This window comes from Schistocerca americana, chromosome 1, assembly GCF_021461395.2.
Source record: "Schistocerca americana isolate TAMUIC-IGC-003095 chromosome 1, iqSchAmer2.1, whole genome shotgun sequence".
Classification (NCBI taxonomy): Eukaryota; Metazoa; Arthropoda; class Insecta; order Orthoptera; family Acrididae; genus Schistocerca; species Schistocerca americana.
In genome coordinates, this window is record NC_060119.1 from 727721297 (window position 1) to 727744149 (window position 22853).

The 22853-nt window shown below is 38.8% G+C and overlaps 1 protein-coding gene across 1 annotated transcript in view; it reads right to left on the minus strand.

The window, feature by feature from the left end:
• Positions 1 to 589: 589 nt before the first annotated feature.
• LOC124610551 (cyclic nucleotide-gated cation channel subunit A) overlaps positions 590 to 22853 on the minus strand; it is a 270115-nt gene continuing 247851 nt past the window's right edge. The window contains exons 7-8 of the mRNA XM_047140167.1: positions 13203 to 13332; positions 590 to 1386 (exon numbers count right to left, since the gene is read on the minus strand). Coding sequence (XP_046996123.1) covers positions 1230 to 1386; positions 13203 to 13332 — 287 coding nt within the window. The 3' untranslated portion in view covers positions 590 to 1229. The remainder of the gene's footprint in view (positions 1387 to 13202; positions 13333 to 22853) is intronic.

Consider the following 22853-nt stretch of genomic DNA (forward strand, 5'->3'; position numbering starts at 1 on the left):
ATGGTATTCTAATGGTAGCATTTCTTATATACCACATATGCCATTTTTCATAGACATTTTGGTAAAAATGATAAAGTTATCACTATTGTAGGTATGACTAAATTAAAAGGAAATAATGAATTTGTAATCTTTGGTGTGCATGCAGGAACTGTCATATTGTGGCTTACTCCTTACCTTATTAAATAGTAGCAAACTAAAGAAAGCATTTTCTTTGATGTGAATACAGCTGATTAGAGTCAGTAACAAAGTATTGTTTGTGTTACCCGTGTATGAAGTGTTAGTGAGGATTTAAAGTAAAGACATTGTAAAACCCATAAATCCATGTAAGAAATAGGGACTGCAAAGAGAATGGATACTGACAATCTGAGTTGTTCTCTTAGTTTTGTACAGTGCACCCCATGAATATATTCTGTATTAAAGTATGTTTGGTTGAAATTTGTAAAAGAAGTTGACTGACATTTGGTCAGTAAATAATTCATTGTCATAACATAGATTACATTATAAATGTGCACAGAACTATAATGTAAATTAAGAGTTTCTTCCATTATAAGAATATATGCAATATATATTGTTTAAAATACAATACCTACAAACGTTTTCAAATAAAAATTACAACTGAAATGGACATGTTTTAATGGATGGCATGGTAAATCTTGGAATATTTGCTCCAATTCTGCACTGCAATTTCATATCTTATTATAAAACAATTGTCTTAAAGTCTGCACTGTTTCAAAACTTTATCACTTTTTGAGGACAGAAGTAATTACATGAAAGATATGTTACTGGTTTAAGAAGTCTCTTGATACAAAAATATATCTTCTCATATTTGTCACTCACCACTGTTACCATCACTGCTGAGGACTCCTATGCACAATTGTCACATCTCTTCTGATGAAAACATATAGCAAACTATGGCTTCAAATCCTCAGCACACACAGCCAATAGTTATCAATGAATGTTTTAGTAACTTAAGTAGTTTTATGTGAAGCTCAGTCACTCAGGCAATCAAGAGATAAAAAGAGGCTAACAGAAGACGTGAAAAATTCTTCATTGTTCTGGAAAGTTAGAGCTGATTACAGTGTACTTGAACTTAATCACAAACTGTGAACAAACTATACATTTGCACATGTGCAGAGATGAAAACAAATGTTGGTAGAATACACTCAAACACATATGGCAGTAGCTGTGACAGTCTGACAGCACTGAAGCCACCAGATTTTCTCTGGTGCCTACATTGTGTTTTGTTTGCTTCTTCGAAGGCGAGAAGTTGTGGGTCTTTGGAAGGATCTCCTCACTTGGCAATTTGCCTCTAGTTCTTTGTCAAAAGATGACAGTGATAATTTTTCCATTTCTCCAGGTCTTAGTGTGTCCTTTGCTCTACTGCTGCTGTAAGATAAAACAAAAACAATTTACATCAGTTATTTGTATCTATGAATTGATTTGTGTATAGTTTTCCATTGTAAATGATATTACAATAGGGAACACATTTACTTCAAAGCTAATTCTCTTCAATACATGCAAATTACTTTGTTTTAAAGATTAATTATCATTTGGATATTGTCCAAGGACCACTGAGTGTCATACCTCAGGTGAATTATTTTTGTATGGTGGGTTAGAAAGAAATCAATTTAAAACTAAATACTGAATATTGTAGTGTCCTACAAGACTATTAATATTGTTCTGATGGCCTAGAGAGTAAGATGAACCAGCAGAAAGTAAGTTGTGTTGTGACTGGAAGATGCTAAGGGGTAATTCAATCACAAAAGTGCAAAGGTTTTCTTTATTCATGTGCATTGACACCATTCTTTTACATAGAATGATTATTGAACTTTAAATGTAACTGACTGAGTGTGGATGGGTGTAAAGAATGTGGGTTGTGATTATGGGGCTGCTGACAGCACATTAGATTAAGGTTAAAACCAGTTCTGACCTGTGGCTTACTCTTGACTAGCACCATGGAGATTCTTGGGCTTATAAGCACTGCTTAATAGGAAATAAATGGAAATTAGGGTTTAACTTTCAATGACTAAAACATACTCAACAGTGCCATAATCCCTCATTGTGCAAGATGCAGTAGAAAGTTTTGGTATTTTATCCATGATACTGGCAAACCATCGGGTGATTAGGAAATGTTCACTGTTACCTCTACATCGATTGACAGATAACAAAAATTTCTGTTGCAGTAAATTTCAAATGGATGTGTTCTCCTTAATGGCATCAGCCTTGATGGCAGGTTATGAAACAGAGATAAGCGTTTGGATAACTGTAGATCAAAACTTTCTAACCGAGTTGTGAAGACTTATCATTTTTTAAACAGAAGCTTCATGTAATACATTGATCACATCCAACAATTAATCTGAATTGTATACTACTTGTTTCACTGATATTTCTATATATTTTTACTCTAGTCATCTGCTACATGTTATACATATGCCTGCATGGACACTGATTCTTTGGTGCTCTGTCATTACGTCACCAATGTCTTGGACAGATAATAAACATTTGTTTCATGAAAAATTGTCCAATCAGAAATATCTAAAAAATGGCATTTAGTAGTGAGTTTCAGCTCTATCTTTTTATATTATTAAGAGGTCATTCTATTTACCCATGAGAACCGTGTGTAACAGGTGTATAAATAAAAATGCTGAGCGCTGTGCTATCAGAAGTTACAGAATTTAATATTCTAAGAATGAATTTCCTTTTAATAAGATATTTTTCCCTACAACATCAAATAAAATTGAAAAGTGTAATAACCTCAAGTCTTGCCCCGAAAATCAAATATTACAGGAGATACAGAAAATTTAGTGAAGATAGGAAAGAATAAGCAGCAGGAGAGATTAGTTTTGGCAAGAAAAATGAGAAGTGAGAAAGATTAATAAAATTGTGTTCGCTGCAATCTATCAATGAAAATAATCAATTTTTGAAAACATAATTGCATGGATAAAAAAATCTTCTCAGGAAGCAGTGGCAGGAGAACACACAGATAAAGGTATTTAAATTCGCAAGCTTTGGAGGGAGCCAGTGGCTCCTTCTTCTGGCAGAAGGACTGAAGGAGAAGGAAGGGCAATGAAGAAAAAGTACTGGTGAGATTTAGAAAATAAGGAGAGTTAGTGCACTGTACATGGTAGAGGTGGGGGGTGTTCAAACAAGTCATAAAATGAAAGATATAAAAAACTAAAAGGGAGTGAAGAAATGCTGAGACCAAAGAAATTAATGTGAATTAAGATCAGGTGGGTGGTGAGAACCAAGGACATGTTGTAACATCAGTTCCCACCTGTGGAGTTCTGAGAAACTGGTGAACTGGTGTTTTGGTGGAAGAATCCAGATGACACGTTTAGTGAAACAGGCACCGAGGTCATGACTGTCATATTGTGGAGCATGCTCTGCAATGGGATATTGTGTGCTGTCAGTGTACACCCTTGCCTATGGCTATTCATCTTAACTGATGACCAGATCAGGCCCATGTAAAATGCCGAACTGTGTTTACATAATAGCTGGTGTATGACTCGTGTCGTTTCATGGGTGGCTCTCCCTTTGGCAGTATATGTTTTACCATTATGGGCCTGGTAAAGGTGGTGGTAGTCTTACAGTGGGGACAGTGACAGGGGAAGGGGCCATAGGGTAGGGAAATGGGTGCAGAAGGAGCATAGGGTCTCACAAGGATACTGCGGAGATTGGAGGGGTGATAAAAAGCTATTCTAGATGTGGTGGGCAAAATGTTGCACAGAATGGACCTCATTTCAGTCCAGGATTTTAGAGAGTCCAGCCTTGTTGAAGTAGCGGATTGATACATTCAAGATCAGGATAATAGGATAATTTATTACACACACACACACACACACACACACACACACACACACACACAGAGAGAGAGAGAGAGAGAGAGAGAGAGAGAGAGAGAGAGAGAGAGAGAGTTATGACAGAAATGTTGTGCACTTTAGGTATAGAAGGGTAGTATATTGACAGCAATCATTTGTATGTAGGTGATTCATGTGAAAATGTTTCTGACATTATTATGGCTGTATGATGAGAATTAACAGACTTTGAGTACAGAATGGTAGTTGGAGCTACATGCATGGGACATTCCATTTCAGAAATATGAATTCTATACTCTGAGATCCACAGCATCAAGAGTGTGCCAAGAATACCACACTTCAGGCATTACCTCTCATCACAAACAATTCAGTGGCCGACAGCCTTCACAGAATGACTGAGAGCAGTGGTGTCTGTCTAGAATTATCAGTGCTAATGGATAAGCAACACTGTATGAAATAATCACAGAAATCAATGTGGGACATATGACAAACACATCCATTTTGAAATTACACCAAAATTAAGCATAATAGGCTGTGGCAGCAGATGGCTGATATGAAAGACTTTGCTTACAGCAGGACGTCACCTGCAGCACTTCTCCTGGGCTTGAGACCATGTCAGTTGGGCCCTAGACAACTGGAAAACAGTCACCTAGTCAAATGAGTTTTGATTTCAGTTGGTAAGAGCTGATGGTAGAGTTCGAGTGTGGCGCAGACTCCATGAAGCCATGGGCCCAAGTTGTCAACAAGGCACTGTGGAAGATGGTGGTGACTCCATAAAGGTGTGCACTTTGTTTATATGGAATGGACTGGTTCCTTTGGTCCAACTGAACTGATCATTGACTGGAAATGGTTATGTTCAGCTACTTGGAGATCATTTGCAGCCACACAAGGAATTCATCTTCCCAAACAGTGATGGAATTTTTATGGATGATAATGCATGTCACCAGGCCACAGTTGTTCGTAACTGGTTTGAAGAACATTCTGGACAATTTGAGTGAATGATTTGGCCACCCAGATAGCTTGACAGGAATCATATTGAACATTTATGAGACATAATTGAGAGGTCAGTCTGTGCACAAACTCCTGCACTGGCAGCACTTTCACAATTATGGACAGTTATTAGAGGCAGCATGACTCAGTATTTCTGCAGGGTAAGAGTTAGCCTGATGCTGGCACTAATAGTGTCCATAATCCAATACTAATTAAATGCTAGTTGAAATTCAAGAATTTGTAGGGAACATGGATAAAGGCATCTAAAACTAAGACTTGTTTGAAAGTGTGGGCAAAGACATAACATCATTTCCCGTAAGATATAACACTTCCAGAAGTAAGTGGTGTAGAAAACTGATGAAATGCTCTTAATAGAGGTGTCATAAATGCAGTAGAAAAGATACTAGGATAAGGAAAAGTCAATAAAGATGCAAACACAAATAACAGAAGAGATACTGTAATTACTGAAGAAATGAAAAAAAAAAAAAAAAATATTTTGGAAGTGAACATCAGAAATATAAATCATGTAATAAAAAGGTGTGGCCAATCTTTCAGGACCCAGTCCTCAGAAAGACAGAAAAAGGAACATGCTGTATGGACATGTCCATAAATGCTTTATTTCCATTTTAGAATCCATTTTATATAACATCCTAATACCAGCAGGAGATCAGAACTATAAAACACTGACATAAAAAGAATTGCAATTTTAATAAGGAGTTGTGCAACATAAACAAGAGTTGGTAGCTGTGTTTCTACATCTGAAAGATCATGCCTATTCAAATTTTATGGCAGTTACATAAGAGTGGCGCTAGTAGTGCCACTATGAGGATACAAATCAGGTCTGCTTTAAATACCTGCTGTAACAATCACGAGTGACAGTTACCTTTGAGATTGGTCATGGTGAGTTGGTGTTGCTCAAGAATGGCTTTAAGATGACAAAGGCACCATCATCAACACATCATTGAGTTTGAATGAGGTCATGTAATATGGCTTTGAGAAGCTGAACGTTCCTTCTGTGATACTGAAGAAAGACTTGGTAGGAACATAAAAACTGTACATGATTACTGGCATTGGTAGTCATGAGAATGTACGGTTGCAAGGAGACCAGGATCTGGATGACAACATCACGTTACCGAGAGGGAAGACCTTGGTGTTTAGCGTATGGTTCTGGCTCATCATATTTTAGATCTATCTTCAAGAGTCTGCCAGTCCAGTTTCTTCAGCATATCTTTGATGCTCTCCCATGGATCAAACAAACTTGTGACCATTCGTGCTTCCCTTCTCTGTATATGTTCAATACCCACTGTTAACCCTATATATTAAGAATCCCACACATGAGCAGTATTTTAGGATGAGTTATGTGAGTGATTTGTAAGCAGTCTTTGTTGTAGACTGATTGGATTTCTCATGTTGATCATAATGGTGTGCAGCATGGAGTGACTCATTTATTTAAAAGAATGTAAAGTGCAAGAAATATATAGAATCAAGACTAACCCTATACATTGAAGTGCACAAGGCCTCTACTGAGTTTCTTGATTTCTCTCTGATTCACAAATATGTCTACTGTATTTACAAAACACTAATAACTGACAGAGAGACTTCATTAAGCTCTTAATGTCCAAATAGTCTCCTGTACCTTAAACAGAATATGTTGTGATATTTGCCAAAGGCAAGGCGAAGTGATCATCCATACTGCAATTACTCATCGTCTACTAAAGGCAGACCATGCTACATTAGTTCTGTTAGAGCCAGACAGTCAAAAACTCATCTTAATTCACCACTAAGTGAGACAATTCCCCAAACTTTGGAATGCAAACAGAATGCAAAAGGCTGTGCTGATTAATTCAGATGATGTTGTAAGGGTAGAAAATTTTAGGGACTGGGAAGGAATTACAAAGGGAGTCCACAGGGTTCAGTTTTGGGTCTATCCTATTCTAGGGTGACCACACAATCGTTTTTAATGGGACTGGCCTTTTTTTTTTCATTCTGTATACTGTTATCCTGCAAAATATTCAATAGGACACCAAATGTACAATTTTTTTTCGTAATCAGCAGTAACCTTAGTTTTTTGCTTCATTTTGTTTTTTTAGTTAATTTTTAGCTCAATTTAGTGTCACAGACATAGTTTTTTTCAACATTTTCTTAAGTCTTGCCTTGTATTGAATGTAAAGATAGAATAAAGAAGCATTATTTTGGTCACAGGATGAGGAGAGGTGCGAACAGATTTTCTGTCATCTCACTCAGCACCAGTGATTCATGCGTGACCTTTGCGATTCATATTGATTATTTGCTTCTGCAGAAATGATGGACAGATGTTACAAGTTTTTATTAAAGAATGTTATAGGGCTATCAATGTTGAATTGCATTTGTAATAGCCGGCCGCAGTGGTCTCACGGTTAAGGCACTCAGTCCGGAACCGCGCGACTGCTACGGTCGCAGGTTCGAATCCTGCCTCGGGCATGGATGTGTGTGATGTCCTTAGGTTAGTTAGTTTTAAGTAGTTCTAAGTTCTAGGGGACTGATGACCACAGATGTTAAGTCCCATAGTGCTCAGAGCCATTTGAACCATTTTTTTGCATTTGTAATTAAGAATGAGCTATTTACTGCTGGATGACATAAATTTGCTGTAGATGCAACCAACACAAGGTCTTTGGATCATTACAGACAACAATAAGAAGTAGGTGGCAGTTTCAACACTGGGTTCACCAAGTTTGCTTCAGTGTACTCTATTATCTGTTGTTTACTATTTGTGGAACTAACACATGCCCATTAATATGGGGAAAAGAAAGTATTCATTCTCGAAAACCATGAAAGAATGATTCCCTTTCTTGTGTCATTCAGTTTTTTCCATTGAATACAGAGGCTGTGCCAATATAATGCTGCACATAAAGAAAAAGAAGGACCTGTTGGCAGTTTCTCTGCGAACTTCTAGCAACATAACTTCCTTTGTGAGTAAAAATAAACTACAAACAGAGGAAGATAAATGTAACACTGCAGATGAAGAGCTGTTTGCATTGCATACCACAAAACACAATCATTCTTTCCATTCAATGAACTGCAAGGCTCTTCTCATCAGAAACATATTTGAGAAGAAATTCACATATTTGAGGACAAAATGCAAGTCGATTTTAGTGAACATTTTGTCACTTTGTGCAATGAATGAATTTCAGTCAGAACTTAAAGATACTAAGTATGTGTCTTGGCCGTGCGATCTAATGCACGGCTTTCCAGGCGGGAAAGAGCACCAGTCCCCGGGCCGAATCCACCCGGTGGATTTGTGTTGAGGTCCGATGAGCCGGCCAATCTGTGTATGGTTTTTAGGTGGTTTTCCATCTGCCTCAGCAAATGTGGGCTGGTTCCCCTTATTCCACCTCAGCTACACTATGTCGGTGATTGCTGCGCAAGCAAGTTCTCCACGTATGAACACCAACATTACTCTACCACGCAAACATAGGGGTTACACTTGTCTGGTGTGAGACATTCCCTGGGCTGGGGGAGGGGGGTGGGGGTCCACCAGGGGCCAAACCGCACGATAACCCTGGGTTCAGTGTGGGGTGGCAGAGGGGTGAAGTGGACTGCGGTAGTCGTCGTGGGGTTGTGGACCACTGTGGCTGCGGTGGGGATGGAGCGTCTCCGTTGTTTCTAGGTCCCTGGTTAACATAACATAAGTATGTGTCTACGATGGTTGATGCATCAAACAACAAAAGCTTAAAGCCAGTGACAGTTCTAGCTAGGTATTTCATTCCTACCAAAGGTGTACAGTGTGAAGTAATCTGTATTTAGAACACTGGTGGAGAAACGGCAGAATTATTAGCTGTCTACATTCTGGATGTTTTAAGAAAGCAAGATATAGTTGACAAGATACACAATGTTTATATTCCAAACCGAACAGTGCTCTCAAGATGAATATTCATGGTAACAGTTGTGCAGCCAACATGGTTCACAGTGAAGTTCAGACAAGTGCAGGCATTCTTCCCATTGACATAAGAAAATAGTGAATAAAATCTTTCAATTTTTTCATATTTACACTGTGCATGTGGGGAGCCTGAAATCATTTGATGATTTCATTGATGCTGAATACAAGCAAGTTCTACTTAATATTAAACTTGATGATTCTCATTGTTGCCTAGAGTTACAGGAGTTATTGATGTGTATTAATCTTTTAAATCTTATTTTCTGTCCCAGGATAGGGTCCTACACAGCTGAAACAGTATTTTGAGAACCTACAGTAACTGCTTTGGCTTCAGTTCACACAAAACCAACTGAAAATGTTTTCAAATTCATTCCAAAAGTTTGAAAGAACCATAATGTCAGTCACAGAATCAGCCAAGGGCTTAGAGCTATGTAAAGAAAAAATCAGTAACAGAAAATTTAGTAAATTTCAAACTTTAGTTATTTCTCCAATTTGAAGTAGCTTGGAAAAGGAAGATATTTTTACTCAGTCAAAATATGAGGTGATTACCAATTTATTTCATGACACTTTTGTGACTTATTTAGAAAAGCGGACTTCTCCATTTCAACCTCGGAAAACATTTGATGGGATAACACTGTAAAATTCTGTTTCTTAGGCTGAGCTTTTAAATTGTCTGAAAATTCTTAAGACTGTAGATTCAGGTGCAAAATTTCAATTAGATGAAGATGTATTATTTAATGAAATAGTACGTATTAACAACATTGTATTCATGAAACTCAAGGAATGGTAGAAAGCAAATTTGGAAACAGATGAGAGCTGGTTTGATGTATTCCATACACTTAAAAGGACAGGTACCTCACTTCAAAATATAGAAATGCTTGTGAGTTTTTCTCTTGCTGTACCAGGAACAAATGCTGTTGTGGGAATGGTTTTTTCAAATTGTTTTACCACTGAAAGTATTGAAGCAGTTGTAACAAATGAGACTCATTATTAAGACCTTACCTACCAGGAGTTCTACAACCTGCTATTAATCAATTCAAAGGTTTTGAAAGATATTAGGTCATCTGATAAGTACTAAGTTAGTAGCAGTGTTCCTGATACTGTAGCTAAATGGTCTACAGATTTTTGATGTCTACATTAGTATTCATTGGTTAGAAATCATTTTACCAGTTTCCCAGTGTTTTGAATTATAACCACTCTTGGCAAAACAATGAATTATCATGTGACACGGTGCCATTACAATCATATTTTGAAGTGTCTTGTTTAAATGGATGCCTTTTTATTTGTATAAACTTAAGTTTTTATTTATTTTAGTGAAGTGATGGAGTCATGTATGCAGAATATTTTATTTTTTTCTAGAGGCCTGTTTTGACCCATTTTTTATCCCAATTTTTCACAAATGTCTCGTTTTTTCACGTAGAAAATCTGGTCACGCTATCCTATTCCCCATAATATGAAAATGACCTTCCACTTAACATTCAGCAACTAAAATCTTTACTTTTTGTAGATGGTACTAGTGTCGCAATAAACCCTATTAGAGAGAAAGCAGTAGAAGAATGGCAAATGATATTTTCCAAAGGATTATTAAGTGGTTCTTAGAAAATGGACTGTCCCTAAATTTTGAAAAAAAAAAGAAAAAAAATGCACACACAATATGTGGTTCTGTTCAACAGTCATAGCAACAAATGATGTAGCACATGGGTGAGAGTCAATACATGGAGTAGAATGCTCCAAACATTTGGGTATACATATTCATGAAAACTTAAACTGGAAGAAGCATATTACCAAGCTTCTCAAACAATCAAGTTCCGTTACTTTTATTCTTCATATAATTGCTAATCTTGGAAACAAACAAATCAATCTTCTGACATATTTTGCATATATTGACTTAACAATGTCTTGTGGAATAATTTTCTGGGGTAACTTATCACTGAGATTGATAACACAAATGCAAGCAGTAAGAATAATAAGTGGTGTTCACCCATGGGTGTTATGTAGGTATCTCTTCAAGGAGCTACACATTTTAACTCTGCCATTACAATACATATATTCTGCTAATGTAATTCATCATAAATAATCCAACATAATTTGAGATGAACTGTGATTTGCATACTTACAACACTAGAGGGAAAAATGACCTGTATCACCCATTGTTAAAGTTGCCTGTGGTTCAGGAAGGAGTTCAATATACAGCAACAAAAATTTTTGAACATTTGCCCAGTAAAATAAAATGTCTGACAGGTAGCAAAGCAATTTTTAAATATAACTGAAAATCATTCCTCCTGGGCAACTCCTTCTATTCCATTGACGGGTTTCTACTTAAATAAATGTAAAAAAACTTGTTTTTAAGTGTACTTGTATCTCTTGGACTAAAATAATAATATGTACATTAATGTTAACACAGATCACGTACACATATCCTGTACTTGTTCCACATCATTTCAATAAAAGTATCATTCAGATGATCTATGAGACATGTAAGTAACTAAATAACTAATGAACAAGATTTTAGTCAGTGTCTAAGAAAGGGTGACCATGTTATGAATGTGATGCAGGAAACTGCTGATGCGTACATTCCACAGAACATCACACCATTTATGAAGACTGCCTATCAATTGGTGGGAGAAGTGCTACTACGCAGTCAGTAAACGTGCAGTGCTGCAATAGTTCATTACTGATCTACTGCAGAAGAGCCTTACAGCCATTCTGGTAATAGATGAAAAGTCACCATATAATAACAGAGAGTGAAAGAGTGTGGTAGTGATAGTTTTTGCACTCAAGTGCCACCAATTCTGCTAAAATACGGGAAGCAATTATGAGGATATTCAATACCCATAGGAGGTCACCTATGTCTGCCATAAGTAACCAACACAGTCTGTGACAACTTCTAGAGACACTGTTAGGGCAATGGCAAAGCCTTAATGCTAGTGTTACTGCTACTGCTATCCAGCACTCTGTTTTCAGGCCACAAGTGGCCCATCGTGACCATCCGACCGCTGTGTCATTCTTGGCTGAGGATGTGGATAGGAGGGGTGTGCGGTCAGCACACCGCTCTCCTGGTTGTTATGATGGTTTTCTTTGACTGGAGCTGCTACTGTTCAATTGACATCACGAGGCTGAGTGCACCCCGAAAAACGGCAACAGTGCAGGGCGGCCTGGATGGTCACCCATCCAAGTGCCAGCCATGCCTGACAGTGCTTAACTTTGGTAATATGATGGGAACTGGTGTATCCACTGTGGCAAGGCCGTTGCCTACAGCTATCCAAGATCTAGCTTATTTTGAGCAAAGAGGGCGCAGAGATGGGCAGTTTGGAATATATAACAACAAAGAAGATTGCAATTGCCCGTTCTCCATGTAGAAGCTAGATCTCCTGTAGTAGCAGCCCTAGACACTGGCCCTGGTAACCGCTAGGTGCACTATACAGTTTCTTGTTATGATAGGTTAATCGATAGGGAATGTAAATCCTCCTCACTTTATTTAAAAAACCCAGTAGACAATGCTCAGCTCTTTGTCATATGCAGTCTTAATTTGCACTCTTACCACAGAAAGCCTGCACTTCTTGAAGCAGCTGCCACAGAGTTGATCTTACAAGCTACTTAGGGCTCTTACAAGCTACTTAGAAAGGAGCTTAGAGTGCGTGATGAACTGTTGATTAACTTGGATTTCTGAAACCAAGAAGGCTGACAGTTGCTTTTATTGCCTGTTAAGGATGTATAACTGTTGATGATCTGATACAACTGGAGATGGGTTTGTTATCGAGACAAGCCTGGTAGGAGTTTCTCCAACAAATCTCTGTATATGGTATCATATCTTTGATGGACAGTGAGCTCTCCATGTCCTTCCATGTTATAGTTCTGTGGTGCAATGCAACGGGTGGTGATTTCATTCCTCAGCAACACAGCATTCAGCTTGTGGACAAATATTTTCAACAAGAAACAATTCAGTGAATGCTGCAACTACCACGGCATTCAATTTTGAATCCTACAGATTGTTTATGGACTGCTTTCATGGAGAGTGTCTGCATACATGTCACGTTGACAGCAGCAAAATGAGAAGAATGGTATTGACTTGCTATGAAGCTCATAAACACCATTATTAACAGCAGCAATGAATGTGCTTTATTACTGTTTGTTATAACTACTCTCCATGGCAGTGGAATTTGTATTATACCAAAGTGACATTTCCACTGTGGACATTTGAAAGTTCTTTGTTCAGCTCTGGACTTCCATGTTTTATTCATTATGAGTCTTACATTCTAGACTTCGACAAAATTTGACACACAGTGTTTTAGTTTCCCCTTATGTTTCCGACTTTTCCTTGATTTGTGAAAAACACTGTAGCTGTATAGCAAATTGTGGTGTCAGCTTACATGAAATTTGCTACCCTCTCTTAATGTGTCAGGAAAGGGAACCATTCTGGGAGAATGTGCAGATCAAAACGTAAACCTAGAACAGAAAAGGATGAGTGCCACACAGTCACCGACCTCCTTCGGCTGCGGTCGTCGTCTTCTCGTCGCTCGACGCGTGAGAGGCGCTGTTTCACTTTGCTCTGGTGGCTCTTGTACTCTGCCATCAGGCGTGCGAACCGCGTCTGCAGTATCTCTAGAGTGTTCTCTGCAAAGATATCAGACACACATTTGTTAGAAACCTGACCAGTGGTCTCATAAGACTTACAATAATGAATTAAATACGATGTTCCCACTACAGCTTCAGGGAGCAGCAGCACACAAACATTGTTGTATGAGGTCTGCTGGACCTGACATGGATAAAATGAGAACAGAAAGTGCAGGCTGGATAAAGTTGTGTATTCAAGGACAATCTCATACGTAGGTGAGAATTTCTAAATATGCCATTGCTGTGTGAATTATGTGTGCAATATAAAGTGCAAATAAGAAAGTAACCACATAATAAGGAATAATGATGTATGTGTGACAAGTGAGTTCAGAGACAACTGGACTGTAATGCTGATGTGGTCATATGGCTCATTCTCTGAATGTAAGCTACAGAAACATTTAACCAGAATATGCATTGGTCTCTGCTAAGAGGAAAATAAAGATTGATATTGGATCTCATATGATACCATACCAGTAATTGCTGTCCATTAATGGATGAAATGATTTGAAAAAGTGGAAAGCTCACATAGATGCAGATACACTGATACACCATGGACACTTTACAACATACACAGCATGCTTGCCTGAACACGTATTAAAGTGATACACCGAGAGATAGATATCAGGTAGAAGAAGCCTGTGTAGTGTATGGGGTGGCTGTGTCTGCTCTGAATCATACACTAGTCGAAAACTTCTTTAGTGGTTCAGAGATATGAAAACTAGTGTGTAATTGGAATTTAACCCATGACGTCTGTGTAACAGTATGACATGCTGACTACTCATAGAACAACTTTAGAATTTGGGTGCAAATGGATTGTTGTTGTGGTCTTCAGCCTGAAAATTGGTTTGGTGAAGCTTTTCACATGAGTCCATCCTGTACCAGTCTCATCATCTCTGCATAACTTTTGCAACCTAGATGCATTGGAATCTGCTTATTGCTTTCAAGCTTTGTCCCCCATCTCCTCACCCACTCACCCCCCCCCCTCCCCCCATCTCCACACATAAGCACACTTTCTTCCATTATCAAATTAACTATTCCCTGTGCTGTAAGGTGTGTCCTATCAACCAATTCCTCCATTTCATCAAGCTGTGCAATAAAAATCATTTCTCAATGACTTGATTCAGCACCTCTTCATTGGTTATCCAGCCTACCCACTTAATCTCCAGAATTCTTCTGTAACATCACATTTCAGAAACATGTATTCTTTACTTGTCTGTACTGCATATTGTTCAAGCTTCATTTCAATATAAGGAAACATTCCAGACCAGCATTTTTAGAAGAGACTCCCTAAGACTTCAATTTATATTTTGTGTTGATGTATTTCACTTTTTTTAGGGGAGCTTTTATTTCTATTGCCATCTAGGTTTCATATCTTCTTTAGCTCTGTCAGTGTCAGTTATTTTGTTGCTCATATATGTAGAGGGTGTTGAGGGTACACATACAGATGTTTTAGTAACTGGTACCTTAATATCTGTCCACTTCAATGTGTTAGCTGCTTTTTCTCTGAGTCCAACAGTCTTCCTGCAAACACATCAAATAATTTGTAAGTGTTCATTTCTGAACTGCACTGTGAAGTGGACTATGCCTGTCAGTATAGACTTCCTGTTTTGTGTCCATACTTCAATACCTGATCTGCTGCCCAGGGGAGATACTAACTTGGAGGTACTAACCAACCTGAAAATACTAATCATAACAACCATAATTATTAATATTCAAATCAAGTAAATATTGATGTAATGTTATTTGATACACTATCTTTGCCCATCAGTATAGATATCTATACTTATACTTCTAACAACCTATATATAAAGGGCGAATCACCTAAAAACTTGCACCAGAAATATTGCAGAAATGGAAAGTGCTATTGATGTGCAGTTTTCACAAAATGCACTGGTAGTTAGAGGCTTGCATTGTTATCCAATAAACAGATTATAATAATACTTAGAAAGTGTATTTTTGTGCAAACAAACACTTTTTAAAATGGAACAATGCCTATTGACATTAACTAACTAAAAATAGAGTAAACTAGAATGTCAGTGGTGTTTGTTGCAGAACTCTAGTGTCAGTCATTTACAAGACATGGTATTCTGAAAAGTTTACACACCAATGTTTGCTTACAGTGTGCTTGTGTGTTCCTTGAGCACACTGCAACTTGCTAGTCAGTTAGTGCGTAACAGTCCAAGTAGCAGATCATGAGTGGACGATGTTCATTTTTGTACGGTGTATGCGGCAAGATATCTCAATACCCATCAACCATCCCAGCAGCTATTTATTGAATTCTTCAATTATGTGGAAATGGTTGTACAACACCTAGACTACATAACAGAGGGAAACAAGTGACAATGGAAGAGGGAGGGAAGTTAATCTTCTTGTTGCTGTTGCAGTTGATCCCCACTTTAGCTCTCAAGCAAATCACACAAGGAAGTGGCTTTAGTCAGGCAAGTGTCTTACACATTCTCCATTGACATTGGTTCGATCCCTATCACATCTCTTTCCATCAAGAGCTGCATGGAAACGATTATGAGAATCATGATAATTTCTGTACATGGGCATTAGCCAGGATACTCCAGACCTGTATCTTGTTTAGTGATGAAACTACATTTACCAATTATTGCCAGGTATACTGCCAAAACAAGCACTATAGATCTGTTGACAATCTCCATTGGCTTCGTCATGTGGAACGTCAGTGTCCATGGAGTGTAAATGTGTGATGTGGACAGTTAGCCAACAGGTCATAGGCCAGCGCTTCAAACAAGGAACACTGAATATGCACAAGTATCGCAGCCTCCTGAAAGGCCCTCTTCCAAGGATGCTAGAAGATGTTCCTCTGCAGATTGGGAGGAACCTGTGGCACCAACATTATGGTTGTCCAGCCCATTGTGCATGAAGTACTACAGCATGTCTTTGCACATTATTTCCAAATCATTGGACTGGACACAGAGGACCTGTACCTTGATCAGCCCACTCCCCGGATTTGATGCCTACAAATTTTTCTCGGTGGGGAAAGCTGAAAATGCTATCCACAGGGATATACCAACTACACCCAATGATATGGAGTGACGTATTACTGCAGCCCACTAGGAAATCTCCGCTGAAATGCTAACACATGTGCAACAGTCGTTCCATACCAGCCAGGGACTATGTATTGTCACTGCCAGTGGTCATTTTGAACACATCCTGTGGTCAGAAGCCACATAACTAGTGTATGCACTTGTGCTGTTATTTAGTGTGCGCTACCACGGGCATTGTACAAATGTCGGTGTGGGAACATTTCAAAATGCAATATCTCATAAACAATTCGCACTAGAATCCTGTAACAAATACCACTGACATTTTAATTTACCCTACTTTTAGTTTGTTAATGCCAATAGGCATGTTCCATTTAAAAACTGTATGTTGCCACAGAAAATACACTTTATAAGTATTATTATAATCTGTATATTGACTAACAATACGAACCCCTGACTACCAATGCATTCTGTGAAAATCACACATCAATAGTACTTTCCATTTCTGCAATACTTGGGGTGCAAGTTTTAGGAGCTTCATCCTGTACACTCTCATTTTCTAATCTTATTCTTTCAGTATTATCTGATTTAATTCGACCAAGGGAGATATTTCACTGATTCTGCGTATCATGTATCTGACAGTTGTTGATGGGTATGTGGAGGTGTGAGGCAGGAAATGTCTATGCACAAGTAATGTAATTTCATCGCTGATTCGCGAATGCAATGATGGCGCCCAATGGGGACCCAGATGTGTTTCATAGGATTTATATCAGGCGAATTTGATCATCGAGACATCAACATGAGTTCACTATAATGCTCCTGGAACCACTTTAGCATGGCTCTGGCTCCGAGACACGGACAACTATACTTTTGAAGGATGACATCGTCATCAGAGAAGACATCAAGCATGAAAGGACGCAGATGGTTCGCAGCTGTCAGCGTGCCTTCGATGTTACCACAGGTCCCATGCAAGCGCAGGAGAATGTCTCCAATAGCATATACTGTTCCCACCAGCCTGCATCCATGGCGCGCTACACGTTTCCATCCACTATTCACCTCGATGACGGCGTTTGTGGATACGACCAGCGGCCTAGCGTAGCAAAAATGTGACTCACTCGAATAGCTGACAACTTTCCATCAATCGACGGTCGAATCCGGACGGTTCTGTGCCCGCTGTACTCGTAACTGTCGATGTCGGGTCAACTTATGAACACGTAGGGGTGATCTTCAGTGGTCTCATAAGACTTAAAAAAATTATGAATTAAATACGATGTTCCCACTACAGTTTTGTGGAGAAGCAGCACACAAACGTCGTTGTATGAGGTCTGCTGGACCTGCCATGGATAAAATGAGAACAGAAAGTGCAGGCTGGATAAAGTTGTGTGTTCAAGGACAATCTCATACGTAGGTGAGAATTTCTAAATATGCCATTGCTGTGTGAATTATGTATGCAATATAAAGTGCAAATAAGAAAGTAACCACATAATAAGGAATAACGATGTATGTGTGACAAGTGAGTTCAGAGACAACTGGACTATAATACTGATATGGTCATATGGCTCATTCTCTGAATGTAGGCTACAGAAACAGTTGACCAGAATTTGCATTGGTCTCTGCTAAGAGGAAAATAAAGATTGATGTTGGATCTCATATGATACCATACCAGTAATTGCTGTCCATTAATGGATGAAATGGTTTGAAAAAGTGGAAAAGCTCACATAGATGCAGATACACCGACACACCATGTAGTAGCACTGGTTCTGGAAACTTTACAACATAGGTAGCATGGTTATTAAAGTGATACACTGAGAGATGGATATCAGGTAGAAGAAGTCTGTGTAGTGTATGGAATGGCTGTGTCTGCTCTGAATCATACATAGTCGAAAACTTCTTTAGTGGTTCAGAGATATGAAAACTAGTGTGTAATTGGAATTTAACCCATGACGTCTGCATTACAGTATGACATGCTCACTACTCATAGAACAACTTAAGAATTTGGCTGCAAATGGATTGTTGTTGTGGTCTTCAGTCTGAAAATTGGTTTGGTGCAGCTTTTCACATGAGTCCATCCTGTACCAGTCTCATCATCTTTGCATATCGGGTCAACTTATGCACACGTAGGGGTGATCTGCAGCGGAACTCCATGTTGAACAATGTATGATGAACGGTGTGTCCCAAAACACTTGTGCATGCACGAACGTTGTACTCTTTCAACTAAGATGCCCAGACCACCATCTGTCCTACTTTAAAGAGCAGACAAGCCTCTAAACTCCACGTTCTGTGAGAAGTCGTGGACACCCAACCATGTAGCCACAAAAATCTTTGGTCATTTGCCAAATAGTATTAAAAGTCTGACAGATATCCAAAAAACATTTAAAAGCAAATTGAAAGAATTTCTGTGTGACAACTCCTTCTACTCAATAGATGAATTCGTAGATATGAAGTAGTAACTGTAAAAAAATTATTGATTAATTACTTTGTGTAAACAAAACGTATGTTAAGGTGACAAGTTCCACACCATTGCGAAATGTCGTATTCATGATCTGTGGAACAAGGATTAATGTATGTGCGCATCTATTGGTAGCTTAACTGTCCTTCTGCCTCCTTCTGTACATGCTTACGCCAGTAGTACATGAACATTCGACAGCTTCGCCGTTTTCGCGATACTCGTTCACAGGCTTTGCGTAATAATAATCTGCCCTTTGTCAAAAGATTGAAGGGAGGATATAAGATGAACATCAACAAAAGCAAAACGAGGATAATGGAATGTAGTCGAATTAAGTCGGGTGATGCTGAGGGAATTAGATTAGGAAATGAGACACTTAAAGTAGTAAAGGAGTTTTGCTATTTGGGGAGCAAACTAACTGATGATGGTCGAAGTAGAGAGGATATAAAATGTAGACTGGCAATGGCAAGGAAAGCGTTTCTGAAGAAGATAAATTTGTTAACATCGAGTATTGATTTAAGTGTCAGGAAGTCGTTTCTGAAAGTATTTGTATGGAGTGTAGCCATGTATGGAAGTGAAACATGGACGAATAGTTTAGACAAGAAAAGAATAGAAGCTTTCGAAATGTGGTGCTACAGAAGAATGCTGAAGATTAGATGGATAGATCACATAACTAATGAGGAGGTATTGAACAGAATTGGGGAGAAGAGGAGTTTGTGGCACAACTTGACTAGAAGAAGGGATTGGTTGGTAGGACATGTTCTGAGGCATCAAGGGATCACCAATTTAGTACTGGAGGGCAGCGTGGAGGGTAAAAATCGTAGAGGGAGACAAAGAGATGAATACACTAAGCAGATTCAGAAGAATGTAGGCTGCAGTAGGTACTGGGAGATGAAGAAGCTTGCACAGGATAGAGTAGCATGGAGAGCTGCATCAAACCAGTCTCAGGACTGAAGACCACAACAACAATTGTCAAAGTCACTCATTTCAATGGATTTCCCCGTTTGCAGGTCATTTCTTCGCTAGGGTGATCTCCTATCCGTATCTGCTCCAGCTACACACTTTTGTCACTGCGTCATGCGCCCGCAATCCCACCAGGAGGCATCCAACGATGTTGTGGGCAGTGGTCATAATGTTTTGGCTTGTCAGTGTAAACCACTATTTGTTCATTTCGAATAGTCAGTGCTAAATGTTGAAAACTGACGTCGGAGAATATTTTTCATGTTAATTTGTCCGTTTTCAAGTGCTACAAGCAGATAAATGCGAATTATGTAGTCACAGGCAGCAGATTAGCTACTTTCTATTTTTATTTTATATATAATAAGCGACTTGCTATTAATTTTTGAATTTATTACTGTTACCTCAATATCCTTCCTCTATTATTGTTTCGTAGAAATGGCAGACAAATCCTTAGGCTTTTAAAGCAAATGATGCATGTACTTTATTGCTACGTCGCTTTGTAAACATATTTCCAGGCTAGAGTTGGTGCCACTCTCCAGTACAACGGATATCCACCGACGACAGCGAGAAACTACCGTATAGACCAAGTGGGACAATGAAAGTACACGTACACCTTAAGCCACGACACACGGCAACTGGGACATTACTGTCTCCGCAGTGTTGCACCAATTCTTATGCAATACGTTTGTTTCTTGTTTCTGTCGGCATTGTTACTAAGATGGCACTGATCGCTTTTCCCATTTGCTATAATAATGCAATATATCAAACCAATGCAAATTTTACGAACAAAATTACTCCCTTTTTTTTTAAAAAAAGAAAAGGTTTATTTAAAAACAAACATTTTAGCATTGCTGCTATAGATAATTTATATATATATAGGTTTTAAAATCGTTATTAGTAAAAAATAAAAAAAAATACCTGTTACAAGCAACACCTGTTGAAGGTTGTGTGGAATATGGGATGCAAGTGAACACAGCAAAAACAAAGAGTATGGTCATCAGTACAAGACGCAGACTGTCCAATATTAAAATAGGACAATCTACCATTATCCAAGTAAGTGAATTTAAATATCTTGGAAGCACAATAACTGAAGACTTGAGATGTCACCAGGAGGTGAAAACTCGAATTGCCATAGTGAAGGAGGTATTCAACAGAAAGAGGAGCCTCTTATGTGGCAAATTAGATAAAGGACTAAGGAAAAGGCTTGTCAAAAGTTTTGTCTGGAGTGTGGCACTATATGGGGCAGAAACATGGATCCTGAGACGAGAGGATGAAAAAAGGTTAGAAGCATTTGAGATGTATAGGAGAATGGAGAGAATAAGCTGGATGGAAAGAGTGAGTAATGAAAGAGTATTGGAAAGGGTTGGTGAAAGAAGATGTCTGCTGAAGGTTGTAAGAGAAAGGAAAAAGAGCTGGTTGCGACATTCATTGAGAAGGGAGTGCTTGCTAGCAGATACTTTGCAAGGACTGGTTTGTGGGAGAAGACTGAGAGGAAGAAGGAGGTACAAGATGATAGTCGACATAAAGGGAAGAGGAAATTACGCAGACCTGAAGAGGATGGCAGAAGACTGGATAGCCTGGAGAACTACCATGTGAAAACCTGCCTTTTGGCAGAACACTGATGATGATGACAACCGAGACCAAACAAATACCGAAGAAACTAAAATACTGGTATCGGTTCTAACAGCTCGGACTTTCACATTTCTAGTAAGACTGATCGCATACGTAAAGAAAGTGATGGCTAGGAGGTAACGCCCAATCGGTATGCAACACACCCAACGTATAGGTAACGCGGGTACGACCTTAAACAACACCGACTTGAAGGAAGGCCTCGTCGCTTGTTCGTGACGTCACGTCAGCTAGGCACGGCGAACGCCAAGTCTGTTGCACGCAGAAACGCCTGGGCGTGCCTATGACTATAAATCTCTTATTTTTGGACAAAATGTTTGGTATTGTTTTGGATTCTGCAGTTTTATTTAAATGAAAGATTTTCTTAGTATCGTAAAGCTACAAATGAAGATCATAGTTCTGTATTACTGAATCCTGTCGAAACAAACGTAGATCAATATGAGAAGATGCTTTGCCCCATTGCGAGCTTCGGAAATTTTACATTCAAGTAACTATATTTACCTGAAACTTCCTGGCAGATTAAAACTGTATGCCGGACCGAGACTTGAACTCGGGCCCTTTGCCTTTCGCGGGCTAGTGTTATACCGACTGAGCTACCCAAGCACGACTCACGCCCCGTCCTCAAAGCTTCACTTCTTCCAGTGCCAGTTTTAATCTGCCAGGAAGTTTCATATCAGCGCACACTCCGCTGCAGAGTGAAAATCTCATTCTGGATATATTTACTTGATCCATTTAGTTGTTGAAACTTACCCCAACGCCCTTACAATTAACTCGTTTATTTTATTTATTTTCGTTTGACGTCGTCACTGGAAATGTGAACTAATTTACATGCGTAAATGTTCAACTGTTGCCAGTCATTAGATTACAGTCGTTTTCAACGAAAGGAATTCTAAACAGGAAACAAAATAGCTTCATACATCGAAAATACTGCTGAGCTTAAACTTTTTTAAACATGCACATTAGAAAAGATAAATATTCCCCTCTTGCAACTGAAAGGAGAAACTTTATAATATAAAAAAAAAAATTATTTGATAAAACAAGTATCTCTCTTTTGCATCTTCTTCTGTCCCCCACCCCCTCCCCAACGTGTACAATCGCAAGATATTTCATTAACATTCAGTGCTCCTCATCCCATAGTCAACCAAGATACCTAAAGAAGAGCACCAATATGTTCACAGTTTCTCGTAAAAGCAACCCAATACAAACGTAAATTCCTCAGATTTACGAATAAGGTAAAGAAGCACGAATTCTGTTGCTGCTGGACCATGAAGTTGTTTTTGTATGTCAGTCCTTAAAATAGGTGGATGGTTAAAATGGTTCTGAGCACTATGGGACTTAACATCTATGGTCATCAGTCCCCTAGAACTTAGAACTACTTAAACCTAACTAACCTAAGGACAGCACACAACACCTAGTCACCACGAGGCAGAGAAAATCCCTGATCCCGCCGGGAATCGAACCCGGGAACCCGGGCGTGG